The 23,678-nt window shown below is 33.9% G+C and overlaps 3 protein-coding genes and 1 pseudogene across 8 annotated transcripts in view; 2 read left to right on the plus strand and 2 right to left on the minus strand.

Moving 5' to 3' along the window:
- Positions 1–6,230: 6,230 nt before the first annotated feature.
- Positions 6,231–6,900, minus strand: LOC112639512 (annotated as a pseudogene).
- A 1,750-nt stretch (positions 6,901–8,650) lies between these two features.
- Positions 8,651–10,397, plus strand: LOC105248431 (UPF0454 protein C12orf49 homolog). The gene is made up of 4 exons (XM_011253211.2): positions 8,651–9,188; positions 9,296–9,547; positions 9,637–9,852; positions 10,011–10,397. Exons 1-4 carry the CDS (start codon positions 9,075–9,077, stop codon positions 10,395–10,397), a joined length of 969 nt encoding a protein of 322 aa, XP_011251513.1. The 5' UTR covers positions 8,651–9,074.
- LOC105248435 (phytanoyl-CoA dioxygenase, peroxisomal) overlaps positions 9,986–23,678 on the minus strand; it is a 38,783-nt gene continuing 25,090 nt past the window's right edge. For 2 of the 3 annotated variants that reach the window (XM_011253221.3, XM_011253220.3), the window contains exons 2-6: positions 12,830–13,045; positions 11,255–11,491; positions 10,930–11,134; positions 10,679–10,840; positions 9,986–10,597 (exon numbers count right to left, since the gene is read on the minus strand). In XM_011253221.3, the coding sequence (XP_011251523.1) occupies positions 10,460–10,597; positions 10,679–10,840; positions 10,930–11,134; positions 11,255–11,491; positions 12,830–12,972 (885 nt within the window). In that variant the 5' untranslated portion in view covers positions 12,973–13,045 and the 3' untranslated portion in view covers positions 9,986–10,459. Of the gene's footprint in view, positions 10,598–10,678; positions 10,841–10,929; positions 11,135–11,254; positions 11,492–12,829; positions 13,046–19,827; positions 20,040–23,678 lie in introns of those variants that run through there. The other variant, XM_011253222.3, reaches the window with a different exon arrangement.
- The window catches only part of LOC105248433, a 29,003-nt gene continuing 19,765 nt past the window's right edge, over positions 14,441–23,678 (plus strand). For 2 of the 4 annotated variants that reach the window (XM_011253216.3, XM_011253219.3), the window contains exon 1: positions 14,442–15,150. The gene's annotated coding sequence lies outside the window, so the exon portion shown is untranslated. Of the gene's footprint in view, positions 15,151–23,678 lie in introns of all 4 variants that reach the window. The other 2 variants (XM_025413777.1, XM_011253218.3) reach the window with 2 other exon arrangements.

Consider the following 23,678-nt stretch of genomic DNA (forward strand, 5'->3'; position numbering starts at 1 on the left):
CATATGTGATTTGAAAGAAGAATGCGCCAGTTATAAAATGACAACCATGTAATGCGTTCGTTTCGCAAGTTGACTAGTAATAATAATTAACATAACGAGTGAAATAAATGTTCCTAAGTTGATTTATATTCTTATGTAAAACAGCTTATTATTTAGCATATATGCATATATTGATGCATGTGATTTGTATTCCATATGATTCTATGCATTTTATTATATGCTGACACATCATCATTCCGCATTTTTCGTACTTATTACGTCTTTGATTCATAAACCAAAATGAAAGATAGGCAAATGAGTTTTCTACATTCCTGTCAGGTCAGTATGTAAATCGTTCCTTGAAATGACCTGTGTGAAGGAACGCTTAATGAAACTTGACGCCTACAACGACTCTTAAATTTTCTTATTGTGCTCGAAATAACATATGGAGTTAAAAAATGATACCATTGAAATTTAAACAATAAATATGCGCGTAACTAATCATACAAGTACACTGAGAAAAATATCCGGCGAAAAGGTAACGAACGGATATTATACCGATCACTTTAATTGGATATCTGATCGGAAAGTTCCGAATTTTGAACTTTCTAATCAGATATCCGATCGATCGATTGTAAATAAAATTTGTTAAACCAAAAATATTTAGTTTGAATTTTTTTGAATTTTTTATCAATTTTATTATTACGTGAAAAATATGAAGATGTGAGCAAAGAATTTATTTTGTCGTCCCCAGAATGTTTTATTTTTACGATAATTTACATTTTTTTTTCAAATTTCAAAAAAATCTCCAGTATCTAATACTGAACGAAATCTATATTTTTCTACAATTATAATATTTTTATTTCATCTTCTGTGTTTATCACTAACTTTAATGTTAACAAATAACATTTATTGTGAAAAAGTTTAGATTATTATATTATTTGTGCAAAGAATATATCTTTATCAATAACGCAAAAAAAAAAATGCGCATAATTAGGAACAGAAAAGAAACTAACTTGAGGCTTATGTAAAACATCTAGATATTATCATCACTCCCAATACATTTTTTTCCTATAGTATATAAGTAAATATGAATTTATGCAAAAAATAAATGTTCAAATTGTGCGTTTTTTTTTAAAGACAAACTATGATCGTTAAAAGAAATCTTTTAAAATCCTTTAAATAATTCTTTATATATTTATATTTATATATATATTTATATTTATATTTATACTTTTCTTTATATACTTTATATACTTATTCTTTATAATATTTTTTTATATTTGCGAAACTTTTTCATAACAGTCGTGTATTCATATAAACACGAGTAAGCAAAAACTTCACAAAGCTACTCGAGATGATCTTAAACAGGTCAATGTAAGAAAGAATAATGATGAAAAATTTGCCTATGAGTGTCGAACGCGTGTCGAATGAAAGATAATTCGTTAGAAAATGCTTAATAGATTTCTATGCTAAATATATATGCGCTAGAAAGAAAATATTATTTTATGATATGTATGTATTTGTATGAAATATGGCATATATATATATATATATATATATATATATATATATAATAAAAAATACCAAATACATATAATAAATACTAAAATAAAAAATACCAAATACATATAACAAATACATATAATAAAAAAAAAATCCTCAATTTAATCATTTATATTTTTTCTTTTTTTTTCTTTTAATATGAAATCTGTACGAATATTATTAACATTGTAAATCAAAAAGAATGCCGGCCATTGATTTTCAATGGTTTATCACATACGTTATTTTTAATTAAGACGTTAGTAAATATTTCACTAATCCAATATCGAATATTTCTCCTTTCTTGTTGTAAAATGCAATGAGTGCCTGATCTTGAAATCCTTTCGTTTCGATTTTCTAGCTGGATTTTTTCTCGCGACCTTCGTAATGTCTTATATCGTTATTCTTATTGCAATGATGCTATTTTAACAATTAAGAAATCGAAAAGAAATATATATATATATATATATATATATATATAAATAGAAATTATTATAATTACTATAATTGCAAAGAATATTGCGACCACAAAAATAGAACGCAAACTACAACTTCTCTTCTCTTCTTCTTTTCTCTTCTCTTAACCTTATAGTGGAGTTTCCTTGTGAAAGCGCGCGATTGCTTCATTACTGAGCGTCGAATTAAGCGAATCAGTATGTCGAATTAAAGACGCGATCACATACCTTTATATGAGAATGTCCGATACCTTATATAATTCGCAGCGGCATCCCCGACAGACGTAACCGTTGACCGGCAATGCCGGCAATTTCCTCGCCACGATCCATGACAACGCCGGTTTCAGATGTTTACCGTCTTTATGTGCTTCACGTTGTAATAAATTAAAAAGACAACGAGGTTTGTCGCTCGCTGCCGTTTCGTTTTTATCACGCTGCGCGTCTCGTCTCACGACTCTCACGTTTGCCGACATCGCAAAACAATGATGAAGATGAAAGTGGACACGTTCCGTTTCTCGCATTGAGCGCATTCCGTATGCGCAGGAATGACGTCATACATGAAGTTAAATTACATTGAAAATTCGATTAGCACTGCAGATGATGTGATTTAAAAACGCTGATTTGATCGCATCTACACATAATTAAGTACTTACTCTTTATAATTCCTTCTGATATGACCATTGTTATGCAGAGAATTGAGCACTATCGATCGTTCGTGGGGATGATAATTCGCGAGACCTGTAGTCCTTATGGCCATCACACATAAAATTCTATAGACATGTAAAATGTAAAGAAATCAACCAATCATGATCGAGTATTGACCTCTTGGAGATTTTACATGCTTATGTTTTATGTGTGATTATTAATGCTTCTGATTAGTCACTATAGCCATATTGAAAACGTAACGTCAGAAGCGAGAAATAACACGCTGAGAATTCTTGCGTGCCATTTTTAAATAAAAAAATATTTTGAAAAAAATAACACTACAGATCGCTTTAGTACACTTGTAAAATATTCCGAAAACTAAGTTTTTCCCTTGACAGTTAATAAACTGCCTTAAAACGAGTATCAAAGTAAGCGAGAAAACGCGTGGTTTGACAACTGTTGGAAAGAGTGGATAATGTTTTTTAATACTATATATTTCTTGCTAAACTTAGTTTTCGGAACATTTTATGGGTTTCACAAACACGTTACACGTCACAGCACTAGTATAAAATGGATAATAATGAAATGGCACGCAAGAATTCTTAGCTGTGTCATTTAGGCTGTCAAAATGTCACTTTTAACGTCTTATAGTTTGTCGTTTTGCAGTGTGAGGCGCTGCATGGAAAATTGTGATATATGGTGGTCATTTGTTATTGATTTTTTCATGTCAGGTGATGTGATTTTTATGTACAGCTGATTTTATTTTATTTTATAATAATAATAGAGTAATTTCTACAAATATTTCTTCAATGACGTCAATAACGGATGATAGATGAGTCTCTGTGTAAATGTGTGTTACAACGATTGATTTCTTATCAATTAATAACACACTTCATTTATATGATAAATCTTATTACCGCGTAGTTTTTTTGTCGCCACCATCAACTCAGAGTTTCGCGAAATATTCAAATGATTATTCAGGAGCCTTAATAGCCACATTTGGACAAATTTACAATTGTTTATTAATTTATGGACCAATCAAAATCGACATTTGCGCAAGGCGCGCGATTGTGTAAACGGAGTAAAATGTTAAATGGAGTAAGACGATGCCAACGTTCTTATTTACGTGACGTGTTTAGACTATGTTTCTATGCACATATATCCTTGACAGATTTATAGCACACTCATAACGTGCGGGTACTTCATCGAAACTTGTAACTGAACTCTTGTAATCAAATTCCGCCTTGTGTATTTTTTTTTCTTCTCGCATTCGTATATCAAATATCTTAGCTCCGGGAAAAGAGAACCATATGAGATTATTTCAATCTCAAAGATTCCAATGGCCACAATACACAATGGGTCGCTTTTGCAACAGAAACTCGTGAATTTGACACGCATAGAAAAGGTTCTCGATCATAAAAAAAAGCATACCTGAGTGGCGCCCGAAATAAAAGTCTTAAGTGTTCAGAATGTAAAAAAACTTCTTACATGTGTGGGATTATTTGAAACGTGTATCTTAAATATAAGAAAATATATTATTCGTAGTTGTTTTGTATATATCTTATTATATAAATAATTCAATAAATAATTACAAATAAAATTTCAGTGCAATAATTTTCCCCCTACTTTTCCTAGTATACCCAAATATTTCGAATTTCGAATTATGTCCACCTTGTCCTTCTCGAAAAATATAAAACAAAAGTTGAAAATATCTCCGAAAGATCTCTCTTATCTTATGAATGGTATTAATCTTTTTATGTTTTGTTTAGTTAAAGACTCAAGAATTCTTGATCATAAAAACGTTTGATGACACTTATAGTTGATCTTTGTGGCTATTTTAAACTTTTGCCTATCTGCTGACCTGTAGACAGTATTCTATTATTGTCGTAGACAGTATTCTACTATTCTAGAATTCTATTATTCTCTTTCAGTGCGCGTTTGAGTCCCAAAAATTTCAGGAAAAAGGTAAACCATCCAGAAATAAAAGTCTTAAATGGTTGATCTTTGTGGCTATTTTAAACTTTTGCCTATCTGCTGACCTGTAGACAGTATTCTATTATTCTCGTAGACAGTATTCTACTATTCTAGAATTCTATTATTCTCTTTCAGTGCGCGTTTGAGTCCCAAAAATTTCAGGAAAAAGGTAAACCATCCAGAAATAAAAGTCTTAAATGGTTGATCTTTGTGGCTATTTTAAACTTTTGCCTATCTGCTGACCTGTAGACAGTATTCTATTATTCTCGTAGACAGTATTCTACTATTCTAGAATTCTATTATTCTCTTTCAGTGCGCGTTTGAGTTCCAAAAATTTCAGGAAAAAGGTAAACCATCCAGAAATAAAAGTCTTAAGTGATTCAGAATGTAAAAAAACTTCTTACATGTGTGAAATTATTTGAAACATGTATCTTAAATATAAGAAAATATACTATTCGTAGTTGTTTTGTATATATCTTATTATATAAATAATTCAATAAATAATTACAAATAAAATTTCAGTGCAATAATTTTCCCCCTACTTTTCCTAGTATACCCAAATATTTCGAATTTCGAATTATGTCCATCTTGTTCTTCTCGAAAAATATAAAACAAAAGTTGAAAATATCTCCGAAAAATCTCTCTTAATATGTGTATATGTGTATATATTACAGTTACAAAATTCGAAAATATCGAGAGAAACAATGTTCATTTTATATAACATCAAACTAAATATATATGATACATTAAATATATGATACTAATCTATGCAATCTTTAATAGAATACATAAATTGTATTAATAAAAAAAAATTATAAAATTGAATCTCATAAATCACATATTTTTGTACAATCTTTTACGGTTGATTAAAATAGCAATTTATTCAAAGAAATCGCGATTTTTAATAAATTATTAATTTTAGTAGATTATTAATTTATTAATTCAACTGTAACTATTAATAATTATTAATTTGCAGAACATTAACTTGCCAAATTTTTATTATTATTTCTTTTTAAAAGATTGAAAAATGTGTATACTAGGGAATTCTATTAAATATTAAATACTATGTAAATTTTGACACTGAATATATATATTATATTATTGATGTTTTATTAGTTTTATTATTCAGGAAATTTTAAAACATAGATTTCCAATTTATATTATATTTATTTCAATAAATTCACATTCTTGGAACCATCAAAAATAATAAAACATAATTAAACGACACGTAACAGTAGCTAATAAAATATTCCTCTTTCTAAAAAATTCCTGTAACAAGTAATATTGCAAGAGAATGAAAAAAAAAATCAAAAAAGGATACTCATTTTGAATCAAAATTTTGTCTATTGCGTTTTTGATCGAAAAATGCTTTTGTATCGAAAAATATTCGTACAAGCAGAAAATGTTAGAGACATTCCATTTTTTTTTGTTCAAAAGAAAATCGAAAAATTTCACTCCAACAAATCGAATTCTTGTCATCTATCCATATCGAAAAATTTTGCCCCATACTTATCATCAGCTAATATCAGCTATATTATTTGTGAAAGAATTTATTTTTGAAAATTATTGCATGTATTATTGCTGATATATATAATATATATGCATGTGAATAAAACAAAATTTTCACTTGCAATTTTATAATTTTTCGCTAATATTCTGATGATTATTTAATAATGAGAGAGACTTATCAGACGCGTTATATATTGTAATTGTAGTATCTTCTTTTCTCCACGTTGTATCATTATTGATGGGAGATGTAAATATTGTTATTGCAGCATCTTCGCTCCACGTTGTGTCATTACTGACGAGAGAAGATATAAATATCGTTATTGCGTCATCTTTGCTCCACGTTGTGTCATTATCGATGGCAGAGGATGCAAATATCGTTGTTGCATTATCTCTTATATTATTAACAGTGCTATTCTTAGGGAAAAAAGTTTTCACTATAAAATTATAAAATTCCGCGCTATCTGGTATTTTAGAGTCTTGATCATCCACGAATAATGTCGGGCCATCGGTACTTTTTATCACTCGCGACGTGGAGCTACATACATTTATGGAGGAAAGCGATTTATTAAAAAAATAACAGATACTTTAATACTAAAGACTCTTTACGAAAGGAAAGCTTTTTTTAAACATACTTCTCCCTTTGACTCGAGTGATCGTCTGCATCAAAAAATCTGAGGCTAATATCTGTCGAGTTATGATCTTTCTTGCTCAGATGCACTGTGGACCAGGTAATAATTGTCAACACGATTAAAAATATTACAAACGATATTAACCACTGAGTCAGCCCGAAAACCATATTAAAAAGTGATTTTTAAAGTTTCGTCAATTCTTTTCTGTTTTCGTTATAATCTTATATATATTTACGCAGGAAGAAAGGAGATATTCAGCCATGAAACAAAACAATAATCTTAAAAAAATAATCGATGTATGTGTGTTTGATTGTTTATCATTTTCCATGCAGCGCCTCACATTGCAAAACGACAAACTATAAGACGTCAAAAGTGACATTTTGACACGACATTTTGACACTTAAATGACACGACTAAGAATTCTTGCGTGCCATTTCATTATTATTCACTTTATCCTAGCTGTGACGTGTAACGTATTTGTGAAACCCAAAAAATATTCCGAAACTAAGTTTAGCAAAAAATATATAGTGTAAAAAAACATTTTCTACTCTCTTCAACAGTTGTCAAACCATGCGTTTTCCCGCTTACTTTGATACTCATTTTAAGGCAGTTTATTAACTGTCAAGGAAAAAATTTAGTTTTCGAAATATTTTACAAGTGTGCTAAAGCGATTTGTAGTGTTATTTTTACAAAATATCTTTTTATTTAAAAATGGCACGTAAGAATTTTCAGCGTGTTATTTCTCGCTTCTGACGTCACGATTTTAATATGGTTGCGATGACTACTCAGGAACCTTAAATCAATAAATAGTCTGACAAAAAACTTGAAGATTGAGAAATTTATATGTGCATATTCATTTATATCGAAATACTTCTCTTTATGCTCTGCACATAAATATAAATAATATTAATAATATTAATAATATTAATAATATTAATAATAAATATATATATAAAAACTATTCTGCATTATATTAAAAAAATACAAATTTAAATTCAATGATACCCATGATAGATGAATATCAAAAATAAATATATATATATATAAATATATAAATAATAAAATATAAATAATATTTTATTCATTAACTTATTATAAACAAAGTTATTAAAAAAAGACATTCATGTTTAAATGTATTTTAAATCATTGAAAACATCAGTTTTTAAAAATGATTGATATTCATCTATTATGGGCATCATTGAATTTAAATTTGTATTTTTTTAATATAATGCAGAATAGTTTCTATGACTTACTGTGATTACATCAATGACATTGTGTAAATAATAATTATATTCATCCGCTATTATATCGCAAGCATAACGATACATCCAATATCATTGTATCGATTCCAATATCGTTGTATTGAGTAAATGCAATAATAAAATATTTAATGCTCGTTGTATCGATTTATGACGATACAACAAACATTAAAATATTTTATTATTGCATTTATTCGCGAGCAAAGGTTTTTTTTACCTGTAATATCTGTAATGACATCTGCTTCACAATTATATGAACTGCTTATAGCAATCTTGATGTCGGTAAATTTGTTATTTACTGTATTTATACATCATTAGTATTTTACTTTATTTTAAATATAAAAATATATAATAAAATGTAATTATAAATGAAACATACATAACAAGATTTTACGATAACACGTGAAAGAGCAAAAATAAACTGTCATAAGATTACACTCTTTAGAACTTTCTGCGCTGGAAACGAGACAAATATACATATGTATACATTAGAGAAGGGAAGAAAGCATGGAACCTGACACAGTGACGCCAGAATGGCCACTCTAACAACACGCAACCATGAATGGAGGGGGTAACGGACATATGAATCGCTCATATGATCGCTACCCCCTCCATTCACGGTTGCGTGTCGCTAGCGTAGGCATTCTGGTATCATTGATCTGACATCTGACATCTGACACGAGTGCAGAAAGTGTAAACAAGAGGAAACTGATCTGTATCTTGTTGTTTGCTCGATTTCTCTTCGTACGATTAACAAAACACGTTAAATTTTACGGCAATTGAAGCCGTTTTCATGCGTTTCTTATTGAAATAATGAAACGTCGATAGCAACTGCTCAACGAAATAATGCTCGTGATAGCCAGGATAATAACAACGTAACCTCTCTTTCTACTTGTATTTCTCTTCAACGCCGAATCTGCAAATTTGAGATTGCATTTCGATGTTTTCTTTCCGGTCGTCGATTCTTTTCCGCCGCATTTTTTACGATACGATGATCACGCAAGTATTATGTGCGGCGATTACATGTGTGGAGAATTCCAAGCTGTTTTGAGGAGCTCTTTAGCAAAAGGATACCGGGAAGGATGCCTGGGAGCTGCGCGAGTCTGATTAGATTAATCAGACGACGTGTCGTTCTTGGACTCATTTTTGCTCTATCACTGACGTATTGTGCCTTTTCGTTATTTCGAAATGAAAAGGTAAGTATATTCATATAACCGAAGCTGGATTAGCAGCTGATGAGTCAGTTAATATATTGTTTCATACAAATTTTATTATTGAAAGATGTGTCATGTTCTTCTTACAGAGAGATTCATTAATTTTAAACAGTAATCTTGATGATATGAATCTTATGATGCTGAATGATAATAATGAAGATCTGATGCCCGACGATAACATGCTTCCAGAAGAGCTAAGAGTGCCCAGTAAACCTTTGTCATGGCAAATGGAAATATCTGATCGAGCGGACAATACAGGAAATATGGATATGATTAAATATGGATATGATAATTTAAATGAGAACAATGCTTCTACTCAACCCTGTCGCAATTCGATTCAAGTGAGCACTTGTCTCAAATATCTAATTTATTTTGTTTACCTTGGTATAACAATATACATGTTGTCTTATAATATATGTTGTTTTATTAGGGAAAAGGTTTGATAGTAGATGAACATGGCATAGTATGTTCAAGATACGAAGTTCTATCAAATGGATGTTGTACAATGGAGCAGAAACAGGCTCCAAAGAATAAAGAGACTTCGTCTATAGTCAAAAGAAAGAGATACAGCTGCGAAACGTGCAATTCTCTAGGATGTTGTACTATTTATGAATATTGCGTCTCTTGTTGCCTGGATCCTGATAAGGTAGATACTTATCGATTTTATAATCTTCTTCTCAGAGTTTACAGTTATGTATATGAAAATATAAAAGACTATAGCTATAGGTTTAATGCTCAGGACAAAAAGTCCACGATATTAAAAAGTTTAAACTTATAACTAAAATAGATATAAATTTATTTCAGCAAATCTTACAAATGAGAGGCCGAAAGTTAGGGTCTGCAAGAATGCAAAAAGACGGAGGGAGGCTGCGTATACGTAATCAGGATCGCTTTCAGATTTGCTTGGCCGTCTGTCGCACTTCGAGTTTAAGCGTGCAACACGAAAACACTTATAAGGATCCCCTCGCGAAGCATTGTTACGTTCCCCAGCCGTTGAATTCTCAGCGACACCGCCGCAATTTTAATTCATTAAATAATAACGGCGATAGCCCCGCCGTTGTCATTACTTCTTCTTCTGTAGTGTTACTTACCCATCTTTCTCTTCCTGAATATTATACCGTATATTGTTTACTAAATGAATCTTATGTTAATCCCTTTCCTTCCATATTATTTATATCGAAACTATATTAACATTATTATTATTCCCGATTATTATCCCTGTTTTAAAATATAATAATTTAAACGCTAAACGTTTAAAAGGAAGATCGGAGGCCGCGTACAAGAGAAGATTTAAAGCGCCATATATCCGCATATGTTAGTTCTATACCAGGATATTTTTTCATCGCATATTCCAAGACCTCATTTCTGATGGTATCTTGAATTGGATCGTTCTATTGGACAAAAATACATTAGTTGTTAAAATTTGTCGGAATGGACGGAATAACGGAATGGAGCGTTACTTATTTGCGTACATCGAGCACATTACAATCCGCTGACGAATAGTGACAGGAAATGGCCCGTCTCGTCCTCTTGGATTTATTGATGCCAGATCCGTGAATGAGCAACGGATGGAAGAACACTGTGTCGCCGGTTTGCATCTCGAGATTAACCCATTCTTTGATTGAAGATAACTCCTTCGTAACAAGAAAGAGGGACAGAAATCATCATTTAACAAAACGGTAAAGTTAATATATAAGGTAATGAATAAAAGAAGATATCTTACTTCTATTCCGTGGTAAAATTTATTTATTGTACCATCCGAATTTAAAGGATAACTATGCTCGTACAGGCGATCCGCCCTGTGTGATGCAGGTGCTACGTAAAGACATCCGTTTTCTCTATCGCACGGTTCCATGGCTGTCCACGCGGCCACTATACGATCAGCTGGACGTATCGGCATGTAATACAGATCTTGATGCGGCGGATGTCTGCAGAAGCGCATTATTTATTTTATCAGCTATATATATATATATATATATATATATATATATATATATATATGAGAAGTATGCTGTTAATATTAACTTCAAGGATTTTCATACGATCACCTGGAACTACCGAATCCAATGTCGGGCGGCTTCGCGATGAGCATATTGTGTATCGCTAAAATGTTCGGTCCCGTAAAGCATTCGGCTACATCGAGGATATTCTTGTGCTCGATATAATGACGGAATATCGGGTCCTGATTTATATACTGTATCTTATTTACCGATTTCCTATCCTTCACATCATACATCACTAAAATTCCGTCTCGTGAAACTTTGTTTTCGATAATATCATCAAATCTGAAAAGAATAAGAAATAGAGACAGAAATTCAGCAAGAGACACATTTTCTGACATATGTCTTTAAAGTGAATCTTATGATTCTTTTTCGATAAACTAATATATCGCGCTTCGAGTTGATGTTATGTTGATGACGTGATTGATATCAAAGAAAGCTCATATTTGCAATTCCTATGTCGGCATTTCCGAGATTACCCATTTGAATATTCAGATATCAGTCATCTGTGATATCATAGTCTGTTTGCGGTATTTGCGTGAGCGTTAATATATCGTCAGCAAATTTACCAAAACATCGAGAATGTTACAGTAACATTGGATTATCAAGCTATATATTCGACGTAGTCGTTGAATCATCCACAAGAATTATTTTCAATTAATGTTTTCGTAGCAATTATAAATATATTTTCGCTTTGAAAGCTTTTTTAACATCTACATATCTACCCATGTTGAATAAATATTTTAGGCATTTATTAAAAGCTAGAACGATCAAAGAAAAAAAATAACACACACACACATACATATATGTATAGATTTAATTTCTAGTATATATATATGTATGTATGTTTCAATATACAGAGTGTGAGAGCAATCTCCCCCAAAAAAGCTTTTGTAGCTTACCTCGAGAACTTTTCAAAACTATAATAAAGTATTTTTTCATCAAGTATTTTTCGAGTATTTTTCGAGGCTTGAAATAATCTCTTAATTTTACATAAACCATAAAATATCTAGAAAAAAATATGTAATTATTAATTGCAAATTACATATTTTTTCTTCGAAATAATTGTGTGTTTTCTTTACATCAATTGATTCTTCTCGTTATTTTGTACATAAAAGTATTAAGATAAGATAATCGAAAAATGAATATTTTACTAGATATTTTATGGTTTACGTAAAATTAAGAGATTATTTCAAGCCTCATAACTCGAAAAGTATTCGATGAAAAAATACTTTATTATAGTTTTGAAAAGCTCTCGAGGTAAGCTATTAGAGCTTTTTTGGGGGAAGAGATTACCCTGTATATAAGGAAAATCTTTCATTATATACTATACGTAAATAAAGGATTTTTTCCCGAAAACCAACTCGTAAGATACACAGATGATTGATATCTCAATATTATTATAAACGGGTTATCTTTGAAATGCCACTATATAATAATTACAAATATAAACTATCTTTGATTATAATTCATCACACATAGACATATATACATATATATATATATATATATATATATATATATATATATATAATAAATTTTTTCCATATATAAATTCTCTATATAAATTTAATTTCCAACAATAAGTTTTTGAAGGGAATTTAGAAAGAGATCTTGTGATACCTTTTGTGGCATTCATCGATCACATCTTGTGGTATAAGGCCAGGAAATACTAAATATCCATTCTTTTCATAAAACAGTCTTTGTTTCATCGTAAGACGATTGGAGATATCTTTTGTGTAGCGCAAAGGTAATGAGACGTTCATTGTTCAGTTTTCTCTATTCAATATAATTGACTTGATGAGTTCTCTGACTTCTCTTTTCCTCACTGCTGCTATCCTGAAACATATAAAGTTTTTTTGCTTTGTATAATGAAGATCACATTTTTAAAAGAGAGATACACAATTGTTAAAAACTATTCATGATTAAATAGAGTATTTAATATTTTTCATTAAATAATACGAGAGAAAGAGAGCCTGATTAAAAAATACGTTTGCTTTGATATCATTCACAGTTGTATCATCGAAAATTGATCGATGCAGACAAAACTGTTTATAAAGCTATCATTTCAAATTTATTCTGTGTATGACACATTTTCAAAGAATAATATAAATAAAATGAATAATATAAATAAAAATAATATATAAATTTAACCTCCCTAAATTTATTATAAATTTATAAGTCTATCGATTATAAAAATTTATTTTAATTTTGTCAATACACGAAATCTTTTATCATATATTCTGCTTTTTAAATTGAAAAAATATACTTCATGGCTGCAGATCATGAAATATATATCAATAGTTGTGCTTGTCAGCTCAAATAAAACTTAAAATGTCGACATGCGATAAATTGCGATAAATTCTGGGGAAATATTCTTTTATTTATTTATACAATACACAATTTTATCTCTTTTGAAGGAATATAGCGAATTTTATTATTGATGTTCCGCCATCGACTTTGTTCGAAAAGGTGATCGGTATCTACGAGATACTGATACCAGGCTCGTAAAATGGGCCATAATGCTTAGGGGTGGATTTATAGGGATGATGGTAGAGTGTGGGCGAAACGTTATGAGATCGGGAGGAGGGGGAGCGAAACCGTTTCTGATGCAACCGGATTTTGCAGCGTGTCGAATTTGCACTCGATTCTATCACGCACCGCACTTATACCTGTCGAAACAGATTACACGCTGTCGATTTACCCTCGACACGTTTCCAAACGCGTGTTGATACCAGGCGGTAATCCAATAACTCGGTAGATTGACCCTTTACAGAGAGTAGAATATCACGTATGAATAATTATTGGATTTCTTGAGAATTGCGCCAGAGATGGAGATCGGAATAAATCAGAGGCGCTGATCAATTAAGAAAAAACTATTATCTGCAATATTCATGATACATTATAATATCTCGAAATAATAATCATTATCAAGGCAAAGAATATATTCCATATACAGGGTGTCCCTGAATTCAGTGTCAAAATTGATACAGTGGCTTTAGGACATAAAAACATATGTTCGAATTCGACTTTTAATGCTGCGAATGTCATTCGTAGAACTCGAAAATATTTTCGAAAATGCTCGAAACAATTTATTAATTCGTGCTAGAAAGTGTATCGAAGTCGAGGGAAGAATTTTTCAGCATCTTTTGTAAAGCTTTAAACAAAATGAAGAACACTAAACAACATTGATTTCAATTTGTATTGTCTTAAGAAAGCAACTTTATTACCTTATAATTCCAAAACCTGTTCGAATTCGAACATATGTTTACTAACATTTTCGATTTGTTTTCACGTCCTAAAGCCGCCGTATCGATTTTGGCATTGAATTCAGGAACACCTCGTATGTGAACAGAAAAAATGTGTATTTCTTCAGACTTAAAATTCAGGGAATGCAATCTTTTAATTGTTTATTTTAATTGCTGTCATTTCGAAAGGGTTGCGAGGAGAGCCGGCGATTCAAGAACGACCACGATTCTTGCTTGGCATCCCGGAAGCGCCGATTGCGCGCGTCGACGGACGGCGTCGCGACGCGCCGACGTGGTCGCTCGCGCCCGTTTCCTCTCTCTCTCTCTCGCTCGCTCGATCAGCACGTGGCATCAAAGAGAAGGATATACATCAGGGTGGTCGGTCTTCCCGGCCAAACGACGACGACCCTCGTTCCGTTGTCGTTCATCCGCGCGCGCGGATTCAACAGTTCACTCTCCGCGAATGACACCGTCATCACGAGGTAATTCAGGGTATTCAAGGACATCCGAGTATTTTGCCGCGCGATCGAGTAATCTCCTTGAGGCCCGAGTGTGCGAGATCTACGCTTGCTAAATTCCAAGTGAAGAGATCTTCATCGATCTCCTCCGGATTCTCGATCCTCGGCAGAGTAAATATAAAGATCAGTGGTTTTTGAGTTTATCTCCAGAGCGACTTTAAGATGGATACGTCGTTGGGTAAGCTTCAAGTGTCTTTCTCTATCTTGCTGAAAAAAATCAGGCTTCTTTCTGATTCTTTCCTAAACTCTTTCAAGTTATTGTTGTAATTTATTTATAAAAATTGTAATTTGTAATTGTAATTTATTTATAATTTATTTAATTTTTATATCAATTTTACGGAGGGGAGATATAAATCATGCGAGATTGCACGATGCATAAGCTTTATTTTTTTTAATTGCGTAACATGTTATTTATTCTGATATTCTATATAATTCAGTTTCGAGAAAATCGAAATCGCGATAAATTGATGGAATACCAAACATGCCACATAGTTTGGGAAATAAATGACATGAACGATCTAAACGGCGGCCTTGAAAAAAGAAAATTCTTACCTAATCTAACATCCGTTTTAACTCTCGGTAGTTTACCTCGTAAAAGTCAAATGTGTGCGGTATAACGGAAAATATATATTAATACATTTTGTGCGCGCGAGAACCGCTTCCATACGTCTCGGGGACGTATTTTTAGCGGAAGCCTACGGCATCGCACAGATTTATATACAGATTTATACACGTTAACGTGAACAATATAATCTTCCCGCAAAATCGGATCGCATGAAAAATTTAAGAGAGACCGATCGAATTGATCCCGCAGCTGTTCGCGACAAAAACCAATTGTGCGAACTTAACAGACTCGACTTTTTCGACTCGACGAAGCGCGTCTCGCGCGACATTTGCCATTTCACCTATAAAAGTCTGCCGCATTCGTCGAGAGAGAACGAACTTCTCTCCTCGCGGAAATAAAAGCTCTTCCCCGACGTATTCTGTTCTTGTTCGGCATGACGGGAATGATTAATTTTCGAATCGCCCTTCGACGGAAGTCCTCGCGCGATCTCCCTTCCCCTCCCCCCCTTCACCTCCCTCGTCGCCTCGTCTCTCATCCGTATCCGCAACCGCGAGAATAGAAACGAGTTTACGGAGGCAGGCAGACAAAATCGATATACATCGCGTTAATAATGAAGCGGCAAGGTCTATAACCTTCCGTGAGCGAATCGACCTTTCGAGGGGTGATATGCGAAGACACTCGCGTGTTCTTCTCCCTTTTGTCGCTCTCTCTACGCGTGGCATTCCCGCGAATTAATCCCCTCCTCCCGCGTCTTTGCGGCTTCCTTTTTTTATGTTTCGCGCGAAATTCCGGGTCCGCGAATATTCTGATCCCCGTGAGTCGCGATTGATGACAGCTCTCGTCCAACTTAGGTGAAAAATGTCGTCGGGACGACTGTGACTTCGCGCAGCAACATTGTAACACATTGCAATCTCATGTCTCAGGGGGTTAACTGTTATTATTGCAACATACACGCACGTGGAAGGATTAATATCGTGTATGCGACGCGCGATTAATTGCGAGATATAATTATACCGTCCCCCTTGATAGCGTCCGGACGACGCGTTACTCTTTGTATACCAAATGTTGTTACACATTATGTAATTTATCGAGGCAACAAGCGATCCGTGTTGTATCTGTGTTTTTTCATTAGCTTGAACAGCACGCATACACGTGGGCCCCGCCAATATGAATCCTTCCCGTCGTATAAATCCGATTCGGTATCGAATATTTGTCATTAATTTACTAGCAACGGTATTTGTAATGAAATTTGTAAAACAGTTGGCTCGATTATGTATTTTTTTTAAGCGTTTCAAGCGTTTTTAATCGAGCGATATTATTTGCATTACAGCTGTGTGAAATTATTACGTACGAGGATACGCCACATATACGAATAAAACGTAAATTTATATAACTAAAATATGAATGTCGGAAATTTTAATATCAGAAACTTCCACATTATTTCTTTTTAATAAACATTTTGCTTGTAATTTTCTCTTTTTTTCGTTAGAATTTTAAATTTCTCATGTTTACGTCTCGTATTAATTAGTGTCCCGAGACTTTACTAGTCTCCCTTTGATATATTGTCAATGTAAAATATAATATAGGAAACTTTCTCACGTTTCAAGGAGGGAGAAAAGAGGGAAATATGTTTATTCCACCGTTTATTCTGAATTCATCAAGGTCCGTTGAGATTTCGACCCATTAAATCGCCCTGCTTGATTAACGATGCTTCGTTAAGCAATCCTTCGTAACATTTACATTTGTCTGACAAGGAAAAAACGGTACATCCGGGTATATCAAATGTCATATTTTCTTTTTAGAAGGTGTAAATCGAAGCGCGATTTCGAGATCTCAGCGTGAGATAGATTAAAACGTTTACAATTAAGAACGTTCAAAAACTATTACACGAAACTCTGCAATTACAATGCAATTGCAATTAAGCTCGAGTAAAAACCTAAGCGTTACATTAATGGAATATTAAATATTCCGCATGCGCGCGTTCTGCAACAATTATTGCGCAAGATATTACCTCGAATAATTAAATTTCGAGAATAACAAACTTGTTACGAACAAATTTCCCATGTTCCCATATCATTTATATCAATCCTGAAGTATACATACCCACGTGCGACACACCTACAGCTGCACGTGATTTTAGACTAGAAAGGATTTAATTAGTTTGAAAAGAGCGATACCGCGAGAGGTTGCGGCGTATAAAATCCAATGCGGTTGAAAGATAGAGAAAGAGGATTCTATGAACGAGAAAAGCATAGAATTCCGGACTTGGCCGACATGCAGGTTCACTTGGCTAGACTCTCAGGCACCTTCGTTTGATAAAGGAACGACGCTCCGTCTCCGCCAAAACCGGTAAGAAAAATCTATCCGGTGGGACGTTCCTCTTTCGTACAATATTTCACCGATCGTCGCAAAATTGTTAACTTAGAAAAAAATGCGGGTTATATTTACGAGGACCGTTTCTATCCATAACGAATAGATAAATTTCGATTTGTATGCAAGAATGCGATTTCTCCCTTTGTTTTCCACCGTGGCATTTTATATTTTGAACAAGCTCGTGTCTGTAAACGCGCTCGAGGATATGTTCGCGCAATATCTATTTATTGTTGGAATATGCACGTTAAAGTGCATTCTTTCGCTCTTAGATTGCACCTAAATTTCATTTCGGGGGAATATCGCGGATTATTTTTTGTCACGCTTTTCAAAAGAAGCGAACAATCTTGTAATATTTCTTTCTTTCGCGAAAATGTACGTGTATGTACAAGCGTGTTTTAATTACCCTCCCTTTTTCTCTCTCCATTTTTTAATAAAAACACATTGCTCTCGTATCTTGAATCGCGTTGCTCTCGTATTGCTGGCAAAAGTTGTTAGCATGAATCCTTGTCATATTGACTTTTCGCTCGGAATATCTCAGCCGATGATGTAAATTCTTCCCTTTGAATCGTCTCGCAATCGCTAGCGAAATGGAAATACCGCAAATGAAACTTTACATTAAATTTCTCTCGCTAAATGCATTTAAATACAGCTTTACAGCGTTTACATTCTGGAATTATGGGTTACCATTGACCACCTTGTGCCTCGCAAAATCAGATCATTTTAGAATATGCGTTGTGCAACTATTTATTCACGGTTGCCTCTCGTATATTCATTCCATTGTACGATTAATGCAACGTCATGGCTAAGTTAATCGACTCTAAATTTTGAATTGTCTAGATTTATTTTTATCCTTTGCGACTCCATCAAATCGGTAGTATATTAAAGAGAAATTGTGCAAATGTAATTTCCAAGATGCTGGACGGCGACGATTTTGCAGAGAGAATTGCAAATTCGATATTGAGTAAATGAATTAAATGTCTATAATACATTTCTCTCATCTCTTATTTTCTCGAGACACGAAATATATATATACAGATAATAACATAATAATCGCACTATCGAGATTAATGGACGGATAAGATTTTATTCTCCGCGATATAACGCACTTAGGAATGATTGAAATATTAATAGCATGGAAAGAGATTGCGTGTCAAGGTATCGTGTCGGGCTTGTGCCGCCCTGGGCCAAGGTCTGCCATATATTTTTTCCCGAATGACCGACGTTTTCGAAGCAGTTTCCTCCGCGTATTTCACGGAGAGCACACGCGAGAGAGTGAGTTTGTTCCACAAACACTCGCGAGCGGCCCGACAAATAACTCGCGCGTCGATTCACGTCACTCGGCCGGATCCCCGTACTTTAAACCGCGTTACGTCGTATTTATCCACGCGATATTCCATTTCGCGAACTACAAACCGCAAAGATCCTATTCGCGAGATGCGCATGCTATGAGGAACTTTCCAGTTGCCAATGCGAAATGCGATTCAAGGCGGAATTTCTTACGGATGACATATTCCCATCTCAACGCGAGATACTTGACAGTCTTCGCCGCGAATCAACTCAGAATCAACCATTCGCTTCTTCTCATGCGTTAATTGCTCCAATAGCGTGCTCCATATACCTAGGAAATGATATTATAAATGCATACGCGCGTGAATGGTATTTAGATAATTATTATTGTATATTTGACGGAATATTATTTGTATTGAGATGCAAATCCCGAGGAAATCTCGCGTTGTTGTTATCGAGTCGACGCAAAGAAATCGGCGATATTATAAATGCATACGCGCGTGAATGATATTTAGATAATTATTATTGTATATTTGACGGAATATTGTTTGTATTGAGATACAAATACCGAGGAAATCTCGCGTTGTTATCGGGTCGACGCAAAGAAGTCGGCGATACGTCGATGTGTACCTTGGGAGAAGCGTGCCAAGGTCACCGTGGTCGGCGGAGAACACTTTCCGGAGCCGTGTCGTCTGGTCGCATCACCGGATCCAACTTCGATCCTCTCGATTGGATTGTTTTCTAACGCAGAATTTCTTCCTCCTTCGCCCGGATCGGAAACCGGAGTAGATTGCACGGCCAAGCGAGATAAAGGCAGGTCAAAAGGAGTACGGTGTATCCTTCTTTATGGCTGACTTTACAAAACTAGGACACGTAGAATCGATATGTCAGTCGTCTCGTCCAGTTTCAATTCGGTATTCCGGATCAATACCGGCGGTTAGGTCGTGCAAACTGACGCTTATATCGTCATTTAAGTGACAGAACGAATAAGGCAGGAACAAGGAATGCGGGTTCTCTGAGATCCTCTGAGCTCGCATCGTCGGGAAATCTATACTTGATTCTGCACAAACGGATTGGCAGATTCCATTCGTGCGGCAGAAATCGATAACAAGGAACGTTTCGATGGACCAATTTCGATAAGATTTTAATTTCGTCCCGGCAATGTACTCTGCAAAGTTATAAATTGAAATTACAAATGAACGAGGAGTCTATTAAATTTTCCCTAAGAATTCACCCGTCATTTTCGTCTATTTCAATGTGCTTTGTATGCTCAGTGGATTGGCTGGCCGAAGTTAAATTGCCACTGCTGAGTCTATATGAAGACTGCTAGAGTTGTCAAAGGGAAGAGTCGAAGCACATCCTTCATTGTTTATTTCGCTCAAAAATATTTCTCGGAAACGGACTAATGTCTTTATGCGAATCTTGACGACTTTATTTAATTTGTTTGATTAACCGCGATACGCGACCGCGCTATCAAGATCCTCTTAAGTGCTTTCCCTTCCGCGCGCGCCATTTTTACGCGTTACGCCAGAGAATTGAAATAATGCTAATTTAACTTAGTTAGTTTAATGCCTCGGGACAAGCGTAATTATCGAGCAAGATGGACAAGTGGAAACTGAGAATAACGATCTCTAAAGGGTAATCCTTCGAGCGCGGCTACGATCCGCCAACATCTGTGAAAACGCGCGAGAGGACGTCTTCGGCAAAGAGATGGAAAATGAATATATACGGAACATTATGCGCCCGGTACCTACTTTGTGTAACCGCGATATTCCTCCGACCTCTTACGTTACAAGCACGAATATACCACATTTACCGTGAAACGAAATATACATTATCGATCGGTGTGTAATACCCGGTGGCAAGACGAATACATTAGAATGTTCATATATTGACACGAGTATATGACGAGCAAACTTTTATTATTCAACGAAACATTTAATTTCCTTGGAAGGATTGTCGGCGCGATTTAATATACGATTATTTCTCATAACTCACTTGGAAAGAGGTCGACATGTCAGTAATTATTTAAAAAATAATCCTGGGATCATGATGACGATTACGATCGTGAAGCACGATGGAAAGGCAGTCACGTGAACGCAGCAATCGTAGAAAATAACTCTCCACGAGAGTCGCGCGATCCTCAAATCAAATATATAATCTTTACTTTGTTTAATAGCCACTTTCGCCATGCGATCAATTGCAATCAAGAAAACGTAAGATATTAAAAATATAGAAAAATATGGGGAAATAACGTGAAATGTGTGTTGGAAAATTTTCATTAGTCTTGTTAGACTTATTAAAATCTGAGCTTGACGATAATACAATAACACTTGATAGCTTTCGAAAAGAGATGTCGTGCATTATTCTCCCAATATCCTTTTATATTTCGTTCATCTCACAAAACCGTCTTGTTTTTATTCTTCTTGTTTATTCGAACAATATGGGATTCGCGTATGATGTCAGTTAAAAATGTGTCATTGCATAATATTGTATAAACCAGACAGTGTTATGGGGACCAGACAGCGAGTTGGCACGAAGCCATCCTGAAGCCAAGAATGTGATAAAAATCTGCGTCTCTTCTGTTTTATGAAACCGCGGGATTTCGGGATGATAATTCTTTCTTTTCAATCTTCTCCCTCTTTCACCTTCTTTTTCATTTGCTTGGATTCGTCAAGAAAATCCTCTGAGAAATCTCTTTCGACTTTAACTACCATCATGTATTATAACATGACAAATAGTGATATTTCTTTTATTGATCCATCAAATATGTTTTTATAAATTATTCCTAAATTACACCGCATGTCTCTTTTATGATACAGTCTTTAATGTAATTTGTAATCGATTTTTCTTTAGTGAAAATCGATTACAATTAGAATCGATTAGAATTATGAATGAAAATATAGCTTCTCACACAAAGCCTCGATAGACTTCGAAAAACCAAATTACATTCTTCAGATAATTCTAAGTGGAATTTACTTTAATAAAATTTAGATTTGAAATTTAATAACAAATTATATAATGTGCTAAAAATTACAGTGAACAATAATATAATAATGATATAATAATTTCTCTTGACATTCCTGTAAAGAAAAAAAAATCCATTCTAAATTCCAAAAATCTGTTATTAAAAGAATATTTCATGACTTTGGAACAGCTTATATTATTTCTTTCCCTCCTTCTTTCTTCAAAAATACACACCAGTCTAAAGACACGTCAATTAAATAGAAACACATGTAAGACAAATTCTAAAACTATTCCATGTTTCAAGCCTGAAAACACTTTGAGCGGATAACATTTTGCAGTAACGAGTGATTCGATCAAGTCCGAAACTACCGACATGAATCAGACATCGTAACTTTGCGCACAGCGTAACCTTCTTCTTTTTCTGGTCCATGTTAGCGAATGCCATGAAGCACCGTTTACACGATATCCCGCTCTGGCTGCAAACGTTCTATCGACGCACGTCGGACTTGTTAAAATAGACACACGAGCAGAGAGAGAACGGCGGTCCCTCTTCTTCCTTGTTCCTAGAGGAAAAACGCTAGCGGACATTTCTTTCTCTCTCCGTCTCTTTCTTTCCATTTCTGTCACAGCCTCGCTAAGAAACGATCGATCCGTCATTCTCAGATCGATCCAGCTGATAAAAAGAGCACAGAGCAAAACAGAACGGAAAACGAGAACGAGAGAGGGAAACCGGGTGTGGAATGACCACGTAATTTTGCTGAAATTACTTTTGCTGCCAAAAATTGATCGGCGAATTAAAGTATAACGTAGTCAATGATGAAATTACATCACGCACGTTAATGTCGGTTTTATAAATATTGATGACTTTACTTATTACTTATGATAAATGTGATAATTATGCGCTCGGAATTGCAACGATTGCAATAAAGATCCGGTTTTTTTTTCTTTCGCAAAAAGATGAGAAAAATTCTCAGTCATCTTTACTCAAAGAGAATTAAGGATGTTTTGTATGTACAATCTCAGTAAAAAGTAATTGAAAATCAATATTGACGAATATCCACTTTTGATGTATTTTGAGTATGAGAAATTGTGTAAAATACAATTTGATCTTAGCTACAGTGCAGAGATGTATTTTTTAATATTTATTGCGTTTTCACTGAAATATTCTGAATTTTGTTAATCGAAATGATTAAATTTTGGCAGAGAATTTCGCTTTGTGACAGATACATGGCTAACTTCATTATATTATATTTAATATCTTTTTAATCAGTTAGTACTTTTGATTTGAATCGACGTGGTTAAACGTTTCCCATAAGAACACATGTTAATTCGATGCAAATTAAAATCCTTATAACTTGTGAACGCTTTAGTGAATCGATTTGAAAATTGTACTGAAGATTCTAAACATATGAAAGGACATTCTGTACAATTTTCTCAATATTTTGAAAATAGGTACAAAACATCCTTAATTTATGTCAGAGACAATCTCAATCGTATGCAAAATGCAGGCTCGG

The sequence above is a fragment of the Camponotus floridanus genome, unplaced genomic scaffold, assembly GCF_003227725.1.
Source record: "Camponotus floridanus strain SB8 unplaced genomic scaffold, Cflo_v7.5 scaffold7, whole genome shotgun sequence".
Lineage (NCBI taxonomy): Eukaryota > Metazoa > Arthropoda > Insecta > Hymenoptera > Formicidae > Camponotus > Camponotus floridanus.

Excerpts from the sequence above, each read along its gene's own strand:
- LOC105248431 (XM_011253211.2), top strand. The coding sequence starts at position 9,075 with ATGCCTGGGAGCTGCGCGAGTCTGATTAGATTAATCAGACGACGTGTC. Across the intron at positions 9,189-9,295 it reads CGTTATTTCGAAATGAAAAG|AGAGATTCATTAATTTTAAA; the intron begins GTAAGTATATTC and ends TTCTTCTTACAG. Across the intron at positions 9,548-9,636 it reads CCTGTCGCAATTCGATTCAA|GGAAAAGGTTTGATAGTAGA; the intron begins GTGAGCACTTGT and ends TTGTTTTATTAG.